General features: G+C 55.5%; 3 protein-coding genes across 3 annotated transcripts; 1 reads left to right on the top strand and 2 right to left on the bottom strand.

Moving 5' to 3' along the window:
• Nucleotides 1-1,222: 1,222 nt before the first annotated feature.
• On the top strand, nucleotides 1,223-4,119 carry C8Q71DRAFT_856503 (uncharacterized protein; the record flags this gene model as incomplete). The annotated part of the gene is made up of 12 exons (XM_047927307.1): nucleotides 1,223-1,346; nucleotides 1,401-1,448; nucleotides 1,523-1,615; nucleotides 1,693-1,911; nucleotides 1,968-2,242; nucleotides 2,292-2,313; nucleotides 2,367-2,788; nucleotides 2,837-3,295; nucleotides 3,348-3,512; nucleotides 3,572-3,760; nucleotides 3,815-3,981; nucleotides 4,035-4,119. 12 exons carry the CDS (start codon nucleotides 1,223-1,225, stop codon nucleotides 4,117-4,119), a joined length of 2,268 nt encoding a protein of 755 aa, XP_047780481.1.
• A 2,565-nt stretch (nucleotides 4,120-6,684) lies between these two features.
• C8Q71DRAFT_722705 (uncharacterized protein) lies at nucleotides 6,685-7,741 on the bottom strand (the record flags this gene model as incomplete). The annotated part of the gene is made up of 5 exons (XM_047921541.1): nucleotides 6,685-6,711; nucleotides 6,775-6,975; nucleotides 7,044-7,260; nucleotides 7,304-7,510; nucleotides 7,578-7,741. 5 exons carry the CDS (start codon nucleotides 7,739-7,741, stop codon nucleotides 6,685-6,687), a joined length of 816 nt encoding a protein of 271 aa, XP_047780480.1.
• Nucleotides 7,742-10,236: 2,495 nt separating this feature from the next.
• Nucleotides 10,237-11,189, bottom strand: C8Q71DRAFT_751865 (uncharacterized protein). The gene is given in 7 exon segments (XM_047923340.1): nucleotides 10,237-10,394; nucleotides 10,420-10,540; nucleotides 10,565-10,678; nucleotides 10,702-10,826; nucleotides 10,874-10,965; nucleotides 10,973-11,066; nucleotides 11,078-11,189. The coding sequence occupies 5 exon segments, from the start codon at nucleotides 10,963-10,965 to the stop codon at nucleotides 10,310-10,312; spliced, it is 537 nt and encodes a 178-aa protein (XP_047780479.1). The 5' UTR covers nucleotides 10,973-11,066; nucleotides 11,078-11,189; the 3' UTR covers nucleotides 10,237-10,309.
• Between the last annotated feature and the right edge of the window lie 2,199 nt (nucleotides 11,190-13,388).

Below are 13,388 nucleotides of genomic sequence, written 5' to 3'. Positions count from 1 at the left end.
CCTGGTGCGGTGTTGGGCCCTTCTGACGAAACGGTGGGTGCTTCGGCAGCAAGAGGTTGTGGTGCAACCTGCTCCGAGTCGCGCTCGGCGTCCAGCGTTGAACTCGGAGCAAGTGGCCTGGGTGACGTTGAGCGAGGAAGCCGACGTCCATCACGCTCGACCTCATCACCAGGCTGGACAAGATCACGTCCAATTGCTTCATCGTCAGACGACTCAACATCGCTCGACACTTCCACCGGGCCCAAGTCATCGGTCTGATCAGCGAGATCAGCCGGTTCTTCAGCGTCCCCATCGAAGGGGAGGTCTCCCTGGGCATACTCGTCTGCGGCACCGAAGAAATCACCTTCAAAGGGGACCTGACCCTCCATAGCGTCGTCTTCGGGCGGCGAAGCGCCACCCTGCGAAGCTGAGGGAGTTTCTGAAGGGGGCTGGCTTCTTGAGCGAGAACGACGCGCAGCGCGTCTGTGGCTGGCTCGACGAGACGGCCGTCTCGAAGCCTCTTCATGTTGTGTACGTGCGAGCTGACAGGCGGCATATGGGCTGGTTCGGAGATGCTGGATGTATGCGCCGTGTTCGTTGAAGCGACGGGTGCAGCCGTTGCAATGGAATTCCATAGCGATGTAGAAAGATTGATTATACAAGAAGACTCGGACTAGATGACGTTTGTTAACGGTTCGTTGCGCAGGAGAACACAAGAGTGAACTCACTATTGTATACAACAGTAGACGTCGAAGGGTTGCAACTCCGAGTCAGGTAGACGGCTAACAGAGAGAGTGCAAGTGATGGGATAGTGGTGGGTTATGGCGGATAAGCGTCAGAGTCTGTAGATTGAGGTCGACAAGCAAGACGTACGGCGTCAGATTCACAAGCGAAGGTCGCCCCTTGCCGAGTTACACACATTCGCAGAACCCGCCTTGTCACGCGCATGTGCCAGCGCAACTCTCACTTGCCCGTCCCAACTCCCTGGAAACAATCCTTCAACAATCCTTTGCACCTCAGTACTCCAACCTGCATATATCGTTTCGGGACCACTCACGCAACAATAACTGTTCCTTCCCCTGCCTTTTTGTATCTCTCCTTCGTTCCTAGCACATATGTGAGTGTTCCTTGCAGCGGTGTTGACTGCATAGTCGTCTCTACTGACCATCTATCTTGACCAACGCCCCGGCTGTCGTTCTCGACACAATCTTACACCTGCTACACCACAACAGAACGCTGTGCAATGTCATCAGTTCGGAACGTCACTCGTAGTCGCATAGGTCAGCAATCAAGGGTCGACCTAGTTGACACTGAGGGCCGGAATCAACCCGACGACACTCAGATCGACGAGGCTGACGATGAACAGTGTAAGTAAGAGTGTTGGCTGCAGTAGTACTATACTCACATCTATGTACTAGTAGGCACTTCACAACGTCCCACTCGTCTAGCCTCTCAGGCCGCTCCAAAGGGTAACGTCTCCACAAATATTTGTGTAGGATGATTGGGACTCACCCGTAGGTTCGGCTTGCACTTCATCCTACAGCGTGGGCTAGTATGGTGCCGAAGAAGAGAGCCGGCAGCACAAATGGGGGGAAGGCAACTCAGCCGCAGCCACGGAAGAAGGTGGAGAAGGTTGGTGGGAGTAACCTGGAGTTTCGGGGCAAGTATTCAATGTTGTGCATTTTGATAATGAATCTGACTTACTCACTGCAGGAAACACCGACGAGATCCAAAGTCGCGTCAAGGTTCAAGAGAAGCGCAAGAGAGCAGACTCAGCAAGCGTGAAGAGCGCGAAGGATCTTGCCAGTGAAAAAACGGCGGCGCCGCGCTTGAAGAGTACCAACAGTGAGATAGAGCGACGACCACAGCAGAAGAAGGCGAAGGTCGGCAACTTGCGGCCTGCAAACTTCAATGAGAACGCGCCATCGAACAGTAAGTCTTACCTGTCTCTAACCATATCATTACCACTGGGATGAAACCACGCCCAGAGAGACCTCCCAGAGCTGCAGTGATCAACGACGCGTCGGACTCTGACTCGCCCTCGCCACCGCCGCCACCGCCACGACCCCGCACTTCTCGATCATCCCAGGCGACCCGAAGTCAATTGCAACCCAGTGCCGCTGCAACTCGCGGCATTGAGGACGGACTGGATGACGATGGTGAGGTTGTGGATCATGATGAAGCCGAGTACGAGCAGGAGGGCGAGCTTGAGGGTGATGAGGAGGCCGAGTCGCGCGAACAATGCGTCGACTTTGAAGCAGAGGTACGATACATTAGTTGTCCCTTGCATCGCTGATCTCACCTTACCGCAGCGTGTAACTATCACGGGGTCCAGTGAGTAGCACTCCCTCATCCATTGATGTCTAACTGCTGCAACATCTGTACAGGCAACTCTCGGTCGACGACCGCGCGCGAAGCGCCCGACTCGGCGGACGATGTGCCGAGCCCTCGACCTCCCCGCTTCCGCTCGAAGAGCTCACGCTCGTCGAGTGTCGTGTCCTACTACAACTCGGAGCCACCGGCGACTGATGACGACTTCCTCATGCACGGAGCAGACGTCGATGAAGATGAGGCGCAAGCCGCTCACTCTGATTACGACCGGGTGTATGATGAACCAGTCGCCTACAGCTCGGATCCTGCAATCGGCGGTGACGCGGACGATCTCGATGAAGATGAGATCCCGGAGGTCGTCTCGCGTGGGCAACGGCAGGTGCGCAAACGTTACCGCGCGGTCAAGTTGCACGACATATCTGACCCGAAGTTACACGTTCAGCTAACACAGAAGCAGCAAGACAAGTTGAAGTCTGAGGTTCGTAACAATTCTGTCTTACACGAATACTGATCAACGCGTCGTCAGATGCCTGAAATTCGCCGTGCCACTCAGGGCACTGCGAAGACAAAGAAGACAAAGAAGCAGGCGCAGACTCACCACTCGGGCTCGGCCTCCGTCAGCAGCAAGATGCACGACAATATCAAATGGCTGCCACGGTCGAATATCACGGTTATCAAGCTCCCGAAGAGCACAAAGATGGGGAAGAAAGCTCAAGACGGAGAGGTCCAGCAAGTCATGTCCCACGCCTACACCCTTGGTGAGCAGATGATGGTATTTGGCCGAGCAGAGGACCGCGAGCTCGACATCACCATCGACGCCCTCAACACCATGGTCACGCCAATGGACAAGATTGGCCTTGATCGTATCGCATACGATGCCCTTGTCCAATCGGCAGACACGCTCGGGTACGGCGGTGAGGGGGACATCGCTCACCGCCTGGAAGATGGGTCGTTTGAAGACTACACTAGACCGCTTATGACGGATGTCAGCATTGTCACACTCATATCGTCCTACTTGCTAACGCTTGCATCGGCAGGTTGCTCGTCGAGTGTCCATGGCTCGGACGGGCATTCGAAAAGCAATCGCTTTCGTTGTTGAACACGAGTTCAAGCTCACGATCAAGTCCGGCAACGTTCCCGCAGTGCCCGACAAGATGGAGCTCCTCAAGGAGATGAACTACATATATCCGTGGACTCCAACAGTGAGTATGAACTGCATGTTGATTTGCATGGAATGACAAGCGTTATGCGTGGATTGAAGGGGGGTTTTGATGGGCGCGCACCTTATGAAAGCGAGATGATCAAGTCGGTCATACGCTCCGGATTCTTTACTAATGCGGTGTATCTCGGAATCGGGCTGCAGAGCGTCGTGCTCTGCCCGTCTTCGTTGGCAAGCAAACCATCAGAGTACGAGGTACCCCGAGAATTGGTCTCCCTTGCCATGACAGCTGTAAGTTCAGTTGGTGCCTTCTGTTCGAGTGCTAATCACCTACGTCTCTGTCAGGTCGAGTCTGTCATACACGAACATAGCCTTCGTCTTGGCAAGGCACTTGAGTTCGGAGCTGCTAGCGCACCCGCGTACCGAGAGCACATGGTGCGACTCGCTGATTTCCGCCAGCAGAAGCCGAAGCGCTATCATCGCGTCATGCACGATATATTCAAAGCCGTAACGTATGCCCTCATGTTTTTTGCTAGTTTACCATCAGCCTGATCTCCGCATCCAGAACGGGTCATGCTCTGCATTCGGGTACACACGGCGGCAGCACAAGCATGAACTGGGATAACATACCCGATGACGACTCGGAGTAGAACACAGACTTCCATATCTAGTACAAGAACTCCGTCTGACACTCACGCTGGCTCTACATACATGGACTGTTTAGCGTACTGGCTCTCGCCTCTAATGGTCTTTCACAGCATTCCTATTATACTGCATAGCATTCAGACGTAATTCTCGCCGCATTCCTAGTGAACCGAACACTGACCGTAGTCATGGCTTTTGTTATCTATGATTGATTACTATACAGAACAATTGATCTAATGTTGCTTATAATTCGAGTGAACGAGCAAACCGAGATGATACCCATTGTCGGAAACCTACGAGAAGGCTAGCAAATGATCTGGGATTCGCCATTTTACCTAAGTTTTACCTGTCATTCATATTGGGTAGGGGTGGGTCCAGGTAATTTCGCTTTGGGCAACAATTAAGGGAATGTACGATAGAATCTGCTTTTACCGAACACGATGGGATATTGCAGGATATTCATAGGGAAGGTTTTTCCTGATGCAGTCACATTGACTGCTGTAGTCCAAGTCAGTAGATCCCCTAGGCAGCTAGGTTCTAGCTTTATCTTACGTTCTTGGCCCCTTGGCCCTCGCACATCCATGTATCTAGTGACTAATGAAAGAAATATAGCCGGTGCCACATGTCATGAAGTTGCGAAACTTCAAACAAGTTGATCTTTGTGTCTTCTACCTGCTATGTTCGGTCAACAGACTCGCCGTGTAATATATCGCACTTCTAAAGCATGTGGACCACTCATGATCTTGGCTTTGCTCTAATTGGCCATCTTCCGGAAACACAGTCCGATTCGTGTGTAATATGTTGCGTACTAGTAAATGCATATGTCTCGAGGTGATTTCAAGTTCACTGCTTTCTCTTGATGATTCGAGTCACTGGGAGCATTTCCGCTTTTCACAATCACCTGCGTTTTTTTGATTCCATTCCACAGGTCAAGCTTAAAGCCGTATAAAAGCTGGCTTGTCCTACCGGAAGTTCTTTAGTACTAGTAGTCAATACATTGCATTTGCCGCTCCGAGTATGCTACTATTGTACAAGACAGAAGCGCATAATACACCCGCCGGCTTCAAGATGCTCTGAGGTGGCGACAAGTGATGGCCTGCAGTCCATCTGCAGGACCGCGAGCAACAGCAGTCCGTCAGCGCAAACACCTTGTCGACGTCCGGCTTCAGGCCCGTCGTGTTGACCTGCCGCTCCTCTCCACCAATGAGGCTCTCCCTACCCGAGTCTCGCCGCCGTCTAGATTGACCGCTTGCGCGTATCAGCTGTGCAGCCCGCATACGCTCGCGGTGTGTCTACATACCATTCAGCATAAGACAGAGTCCGCCATCATGAGATTACACAAACACACGGACTCACCAGTCATACTGCAAACAGTGCAAAGGTCCCAGCCGCATACTAGACGGCGGTGCAGCGCAATTGCGGTGCTGCTTTCACAAAATGGCTTTGCCCCGGTCAACGCAACCACGTCGAGCTGCAACTAGACAACTCATCGTACAGTACATGTACTTTACATCCTACTCTCAGAATTGACACCCTCACTGCTTGACCACATCCCTCATTGTGGTGTCAGGTCAGAAATGGTTTCTGCTGCGGTTCACCGGGTATGGCAGTAATACCGGGCTATCACAGTTGTTCGTTGTGGAGGGGAAACACACAAGAGATACTATAGTGTTCTGCAAAGATAGATCAGTAGGCACAGTTAGTACTTACTACAAGCAGGTTGACTGCTCAAATGATCTTGGGACAATAGGCGAGCGTGGCGAGTATTCTTGACGTGAGGCTGATCTTGGACTTGAGAGACGAGCGTGGCTAGATGAGAATGAAGTTGCTGGTTATGGATCACAGCTTACCCAAACAAGAGCACTAGTGTAGCACTTAGCAGAAGCTTACAGTCACACGTTGACTTTGGGCTACCGATACTAAATTGCTTGGCTAGGGAGCAGCTTGCGAACTACTCAGTGAGGTGGGCAATAAGGGGGCACGAGTTGCCGGGGGGATTGCTCTCCTACGTACTTGCTTTTTTGCTCCCTGCGCCGTGAGTCCTTATATACATGGGGAACAGGCTGATCTAATACTAATTACATGAGCTGACAAACCCTTAGTCATCCAATACACAGCCTGAGTCATCCAAGGATACATAGCCTGAGTCATCCATCTGCACAGCTTGAGTCATCCATTTCACAGCATGAGTCATCCATTTCACAGCATGAGTCATCTGTTTCACAGCATGAGTCAGCCATGACACAGTGTGAGTCATCCGTCAACCAGCATGAGTCAGCCATTGGACAGCATGAGTCAGCCGTTGCACCGTGTGAGTCAGTCATTTGTACAGCATGAGTCAGTCATTGCACCGTATGAGTCAGCCATTTGTACAGCATGAGTCAGTCCTTGAGTTTGGGGTGCGAACCTAGAGTGCTTGGTAATCGGGGTCCATGTGGCTGCGTCTCCTAGAAACTGGGGCTCTCGCTGATTCAGGATCCTTGGGGCTTGAGTCTAGGCTATTCTCTGTGCATGTCCTGAGCCAAACACTTTTGGCTCAGGACAGCGGGCTGCAGAGGCAGCCCTGCCACCTAATACACCATATCGATCAACTTCATCTACAGTCACCACAATTGTCAGTACCCCATCGTCCGCAGAAACACAGGCTAGAAAATGCGCACCTGGTCGATTGAGCTCTGGTTCGTGACAGTGCGCAGACTCGCGCCCGCGGAGCCTGTCGACGAAGACCTCGAGCTGCCAGCAGTACGTGCTCCGGTACTCCTCCGAGCACCGTGCGCGCCCGTCTTCCCGGAGTACTTGTAGTGCTTCTCGTACTGCGTCTCGCCCGTCGCCTTGTCCTTTGTTGCGATGTAGTAGTACAGCTGTTAGTGCCATAGTAGCCGTCAGCGCCGGGACCCGGGACCCTCTCTCAGACGAGCGGGGCACGTACGTGGTGGGGCATCGTGAAGTTATAGAGCGTCACGACTGCACGCTCCGTCTCGACATCGATCGTAGGGAGCTCCCACACGCGCGGAACGAGCCCGGCGACATTCGCGCGGCGCATGTCCGCATACACTGTCGCCTCGACATCGTACTCACCCTCTGCGCTCTCCGCGGAGCCCTCACGGTACACGAGCGTCGTGTCCATCGCCTCCGACGTCGACACGCTCATCCCATGGCGACGGCCGCGTGTGCGCGGACTTGACGCACAAGGGGGCACCCGCGTCGAGCGCGAAGCGCGTGCTCAAGAGGACGTACATCACGTCCATCAGCGCGCCGCCCGCGAGGTCGAACTGCCAGCGGATGTCCGACGCGGGGATCGAGCAGACGGGCGAGGTCATGATCGCATGTGTCCGCAGGACCTTGCCGTGCTGCGGGCCGGTGAGCATAAGGGAGAGCAAAGGGAGGGCAGACACACTTTTGACACGACGTCCTTGAACGCGTGTGCGGCGGGATGGCACTGCCAGTGGAACGCCTCCATTACGTGCGCTGCGCGGTCTCGATGACGCGCCGCGCCTCCGCATCGTTAGCGGTGAAGGCCTTCTCGAGGAGGACGTGCTTGCACTTCTCGAGCGCCTTGATCGCCCACTTGCCGTGCTGCCCGTTCGGGAGCGAGATGTAGACGAAGTCGACGAGCGGGCTGTACATCAGCAAAGCTGTGATTTGTCTGACAGGCCCTAACCCTCTAAACGTGTCTGGCCAGTCTAATTATTGTCTAAAATACCTTACCTTTCTAAGTCTCGTCTAGACTTCCACCCCAATTCTCGTGCTCAACCTTATTCAATGGCAAAATCATGTATTGACGCTACCCAGATACAATGGTATAGTACTATACTACATGGACTTGGTGCACGTCCTTTCGCGGTGGACTATCTGTGTCGACCCTCAGGCTCCCGCGCCCGCCTCGAGCTCGGAGCACGAACGTGCCTGGGCTTGGCCGTGTTATAGCGGCGTGACGACGCGGACGGACTGGTCACAGTGCAGTGCGCGGGCGTGCGTCTTCTCCTCGCGAGTCGCATCGTTAGTGGCCCGGAGTCTGGACGAGTACACGGCAGTCGTTGTCTGAGGCCTGAGGCGTCAGCGGGGGCCAGGCAACTGCGAGATGCGCGGGAACCGTGCATTACCTCGTGGTCTGCTGCAAGCAGTGGACGTCCGCGTAGGGAGGTGTCAAGGTCGACGCGAGAATCGAGCGCACTCGACACGCTCAGACGCGATTCCCACGGGCATCCGTCGACCGGGCGCGAGAGGGGCAGAGGTCGAGGAGTGTCGGCGTGAGAGTCGAGCGTCCGTCCATGAGATCTTGAGAGCTCGTTGACGAGACCCGAGGCGAGTGGTGAGTGAGGGCAAGCGGGCTTAGCGTGCGCGCGCCGCGCGCAAGTAAGTACTTACCGCCGACCGGTGGCAAACTCCGGTGGAAGCCTGCCCTAAACCTCCCGTTGCCACGTCAAGCCCTGTCAAGCCTGCGTTGCTGTCTGGACTCTGTCCAAACTCTGTCCCTTGCCGCCGCGATGACCACCCTCCGCCCCCGAGAAATCGTCCTAGTAGGCTACATCAGGAAAACTACATGTTGCTTCATCTGTCTTATGCGGCTTTGCGTGGCTTTGCACGGCTCGACAACTCACTTTGCGTGCTTAGCAGTCTTAAGACTACTTACCATTTGCAGGCTGTTGCTACACCGAAGACAGGCTAAGCCAACAAGTATTATTAAGCACTATTCTAAGCACTACTCTAAGTACACACAATTTCTGCGTAAACTAAGTCGTCTGAAGCACCATAAAGCCAATGGCCCAGTCGAACTTACACGTACCGGCCCGAAAAGCCAGGCCCAGGCGTAGCATACTGCTCCGCGCGAGTCTTCACACATTGCGGGCGACATTTCGTGTCTACGCGTGCTCGTTAATAACACACTTAAGCCCTGCCCCATCACAATATGCAAATTGCGCGGCGGAAATAATCCCTGTAGGCGTCATAATAGAGAGCCCATTAATCGGGTAAACGACAAAGTCGCGCGTGGAATGGGGTGGGAGGGCAAAACAAGATGAGAACCCGGGATACTCACCTGTATCCGGTTGCTCTGCCTCGTCCCCGCCCCCTCCGTCCGTGCTCCAGTCGGTGGTCTATGCCGTTGGGCATAGGTCGCGCGGCGGCACTTGCTAGCCGGGCCACGTCGCAATGACGTGGCCTTCCCGCGCGGTATTCAGCCCGTTGGGGGCGTGCGTTGCTGGCAGATTGCAAGGCGGCAGGCTTGCGACGGGTCGGGGACGTGTGACGAGGCAGAGACGAGGCGGAGACGAGGGCGGGAAGAGGTGGTGGAGGTCGCGAAAGGCAGGGAGGTCGCAAAGCGCTGAGCGGAACACATCAGCGAGACACGTGATATATCCGGTGTCCGCCGAGAGCAGGTCCCTCGACGCTCCAAGTCCAACTTTCCTTGTTGCGCTGGCCTGCTCCCCTGCCTTGTCCCCGCCCAACGCTCGCCCCTCCCCCTGCTACTCCCTCTCGACCTCTGCTGCTCTGCCACAACGAACGCAAAACGCGACAAGCGCAAACGCGACCGGTCTATCAAGAGACCGGCCCACTCTGCGTTCTTGAAGGCGCGCCGTGACGCGCGCTGCTCGCCCGCGTCTCAAACGTGTACAAGAGCCTGGCACAAGGCGAGCAACCCGCAGGCACCTGTCCGGGCGGGCAGTCGTACGAGCAGGCGGGAGAAGGTGAGTGTACAAGGGGGTGGGTGGATGTGTGAGATGGCGGGCACAGGGCGACACCAAGAGCACGACCTGCGCGCACTGTGACGGCGAGCACGCAGGGCGAAGGCCCGCATGCAAACGCAGCGGACGGTCGGTGCCCACAGGGAGCTGCGCGCCCCCGTCCAATGCTCGACCCTCCCTAAGCGCGCCGCATTCACGGTGAGCCCACGCCAACCGCTATCCGTCGCGACCGCAAGCTGAAACCCGCTAGCACGCACCCGCCGTCAACCCGTCATGCCGCCGCGTTCGCGCCGCCGTTGCGCGCCCATAACGTGCCCATGTCGCGCCCACATTTCTCCCACCGCCGCCGTCCTCTACTCACTGCCACTGCCCACAACGCCCTCCCTCGCACTGATGCCGCCGCCTCCGATGCCAGCACCTGCAGGTGCCGCTGCCACGTCATGCCGCCGCCTCCCGCATCTCGCCGCCGCGCTCAACCATTGCGCGCGCCCGCCGACCGTGACTGCATCACTCACCGTGTCGCGTCGCCCATATGCACCGTCGCCCGCATTGCGTGCTGCACGTGAGTCGTAAGTGCCACGTTCGACGAGGCTGTCCTCCCCATTGGCCTGACCCTTTTACAGGGCTGCACAAGCGGAGGTTGCACAAACAGTGACAACGACACATCCGTCCCGAGCAGTGGTGGCGGGCGAACACGCCGAACTAATGGCTCGAGGGTGAGTGAAGGTGAGTAATCCACACACTGTGGTCTCGGGTACAATGATACGCAAGCGCGGCGCACACGGCGACGCCGAGCACACAGGACAAAGGCCCCGCGAGCAAACAGCCGACGAGCGCACCAAGGGCGCAGGCTCCACGACACTCAGGGAGGAGGGCAAGCCTTGAGCGGCAGGCACAGGGCACAGCGATGCAAACGGCATGGCGAGCGCGACACGCGCGGTGACGCTGAATATGCAGGGCGGGACGGACGGCCAAGCGGGCGGGTGAGGAGGTGAGTGAACAGGCAGGAGGGCGGGTAGATGGGTAAGCTGGCAGGCAACAGCGCATGAAAGCCCAGCATGCAGGAACAGCTGACGAACGCATACACAGGTGGGCGAGTGGGACGGTGGGCACACGCAGGCAGGTGAGTAGGACAGCAGGCACGCACACGCACACAACGACACGCATGTCGACGGCGAGCGTATCAGGCGAAGGCCCAGCACGCAACCGTGGCCAACAAACGGACCGCGCGCGCGTGAGGAATGGAAGGCCAGGGCGAATGGAAGACGATTTGGCGGCCGTGGGCAGAGCCGGAGTGTGGCCAAACCGGGTGCGCGAGGCGAGTGAGCGGGGAGGAGGGCCGGAGGATGGTGGGTACGGGCGACTCGTGCGAGCGCGGGCAAGTGAGGAGGACGGCGGGCACGGGCGCAGGCGCGCCAATCTCTGCATGTACGACAGTCAAACGTAATATCAGTCAATGTAACAATATTAGCTTAATAAATCACTTGAGAATTGTACATATTGGAGCTTGATATGAGGCTTTGTGTGAACTTAGTGGCGGCTTAGCCGTGCTTCATTAAGCAGAACGACTTGAAATAAGCAACTGGACCTTCTTACTTAAGCCACCATGGCTTACCAGCTTAACTGGCTTAATGGCTTAATTAAGCCATCTAAGTCGTCGTGAAGCCATGTGCAGCTTTCCTGATGTACCTACGGGAGACTACGCCGCCGCGCCCTCTGAGTGATGACAAGCCCGACACAGCGGACAAGTCGGCTTTTAACAAATTGGAACATTGGTCTTACATAGCAAGGGTCAGTAGTTTTCTAAGCGGCCATGTACGGTTACGTAACATGTCACTTAAATATGAAATGTTCACCGCATGTAAGAAATTTCGTACATAGGTTTTGAAAGATGTTATGTTCGGCTACAGTACATTGACCACACGTATCCTGCATGTTAGCAACATGTACATTGAGACTAAATACTGTATGGTCAGATAATGGTAGTCACTCTAGCATTGTCAGCACAGTTATAATGTTAGAATGTCGTGCATTGCGGGAACAAAGGGCGCACATTCGGAATGAAATCACAATGTAAGAGGGGCTGCGCACATTAAAAATGTAATGACAATGTAAGACATACATTTCAAATGTAATGACAATGTAAGCACAATGTTAGAGGGGCCTTCTTACATTGTGATTACATTCCGAATGTGCGCCCTTTGTTCCCGCAATGCACGACATTCTAACATTATAACTGTGCTGACAATGCTAGAGTGACTACCATTATCTGACCATACAGTATTTAGTCTCAATGTATGTGTTGCTAACATGCAGGACACATGTGGTCAATGTACTGTAGCCGAACATAACATCTTTCAAAACCTATGTACGAAATTTCTTACATGCGGTGAACATTTCATATTTAAGTGACATGTTACGTAACCGTACATGGCCGCTTAGAAAACTACTGACCCTTGCTATGTAAGACCAATGTTCCAATTTGTTGAAAGCCGACTTGTCCGCTGTGCGACACGTCAGCGCATACGGTAAGGCCCCGACAGGAGGTCACTCACCCGACGCGGACGGCCGAAGTCCAGCGCACTCGCAAGCCCGACGCACCGGCCGGCTCGACGCGCGCAAGAGCAGACGCAGACGAGGACCCGCGCGCCACGCTCACGAACTGCGCGTCTTGCGCCTGCAAGACCGCCTTGCAGGAGGCTTCGGCCAGTCAACCGGCACCGGCCCACCGCGAAGGGACGAGCGGGGAAATTGGTAGAGAGGAGGGAGTCAGAAGAACTCTGGTGAGTACCTCAATTCTTCACCTTCCATCCTCCTCTCTCCCGCCCTCTCGTTCTGCTCGTTCACCCTCACTCGACGCACCTCTCCCGTCCGAACGTGCCCGTCACTTGCTGTCTTGCACGCCCTCGCACCCGCCCTCACTCGTGCGTTGCGCGGTTCTACCCGCCGTGCCCACTTCGCCCTCGTTCGACCTTCCCTCTCCCTTCGAACACTCCCGCCGACCGCCGTCTCCCCTGCGCTCGCACCCGCCCTCGCTCGTGCATTTCGCGGCTTTGCCCGCCGCCCTCGCTCGACATGAAGTATCCTCCAGAACGCGGCCATCTTTCGCCGCCCCCGTCACCCTTGGGCTCCGCCGTCCACACGAGGTTCAAGAAGTTGTCGTAGATCTTGTTATCAAAACCAACCTTCTCGCTGTTTCACGGCACGCCCGCTGTGCGCAACCGCCTCAAACGCCGCGTGTGACCTCAATGCTGGCCAAGCATCACCAGCAGGTGACGCTCATCTGTTCCGTTGACTTCACCTGGTGCGTATTACACTGTACGATGTTTGTCCCCTCGCTCCCAGCGCTCACGATGTGTCCGCCCAGTGACACAGTGCGAAGATGATAACGACTGGGCCCGAGCGCCCTGGCAGTTCGCTCCGACCGCTTGATTGTTGCGCACCTGCAACAGATGGATGCGCGCCGTGGCCTGTGCAACCTGTGAGCATGTGCTTGTCGCACCCGGCGTACTTATCGGTACACAGCAGGATGGCATAGTAGATTAGGTGTTGAGATTGAATATATTTACTTTTATACTATTGTGTCTGGC

This window comes from Rhodofomes roseus, assembly GCF_022264815.1.
Source record: "Rhodofomes roseus strain CIRM-BRFM 1785 chromosome Unknown C8Q71scaffold_7, whole genome shotgun sequence".
NCBI classification, from domain to species: domain Eukaryota; kingdom Fungi; phylum Basidiomycota; class Agaricomycetes; order Polyporales; family Fomitopsidaceae; genus Rhodofomes; species Rhodofomes roseus.
This window is presented reverse-complemented; position numbering and strand designations above follow the sequence as displayed.

Excerpts from the sequence above, each read along its gene's own strand:
- C8Q71DRAFT_751865 (XM_047923340.1), bottom strand. The coding sequence starts at position 10,965 with ATGCGTGTCGTTGTGTGCGTGTGCGTGCCTGCTGTCCTACTCACCTGC. Across the intron at positions 10,541-10,564 it reads GCCGTGTGCGCCGCGCTTGC|TGTGTGGATTACTCACCTTC; the intron begins GTATCATTGTAC and ends CCGAGACCACAG. Across the intron at positions 10,395-10,419 it reads ACCTCCGCTTGTGCAGCCCT|GACAGCCTCGTCGAACGTGG; the intron begins GTAAAAGGGTCA and ends GCCAATGGGGAG.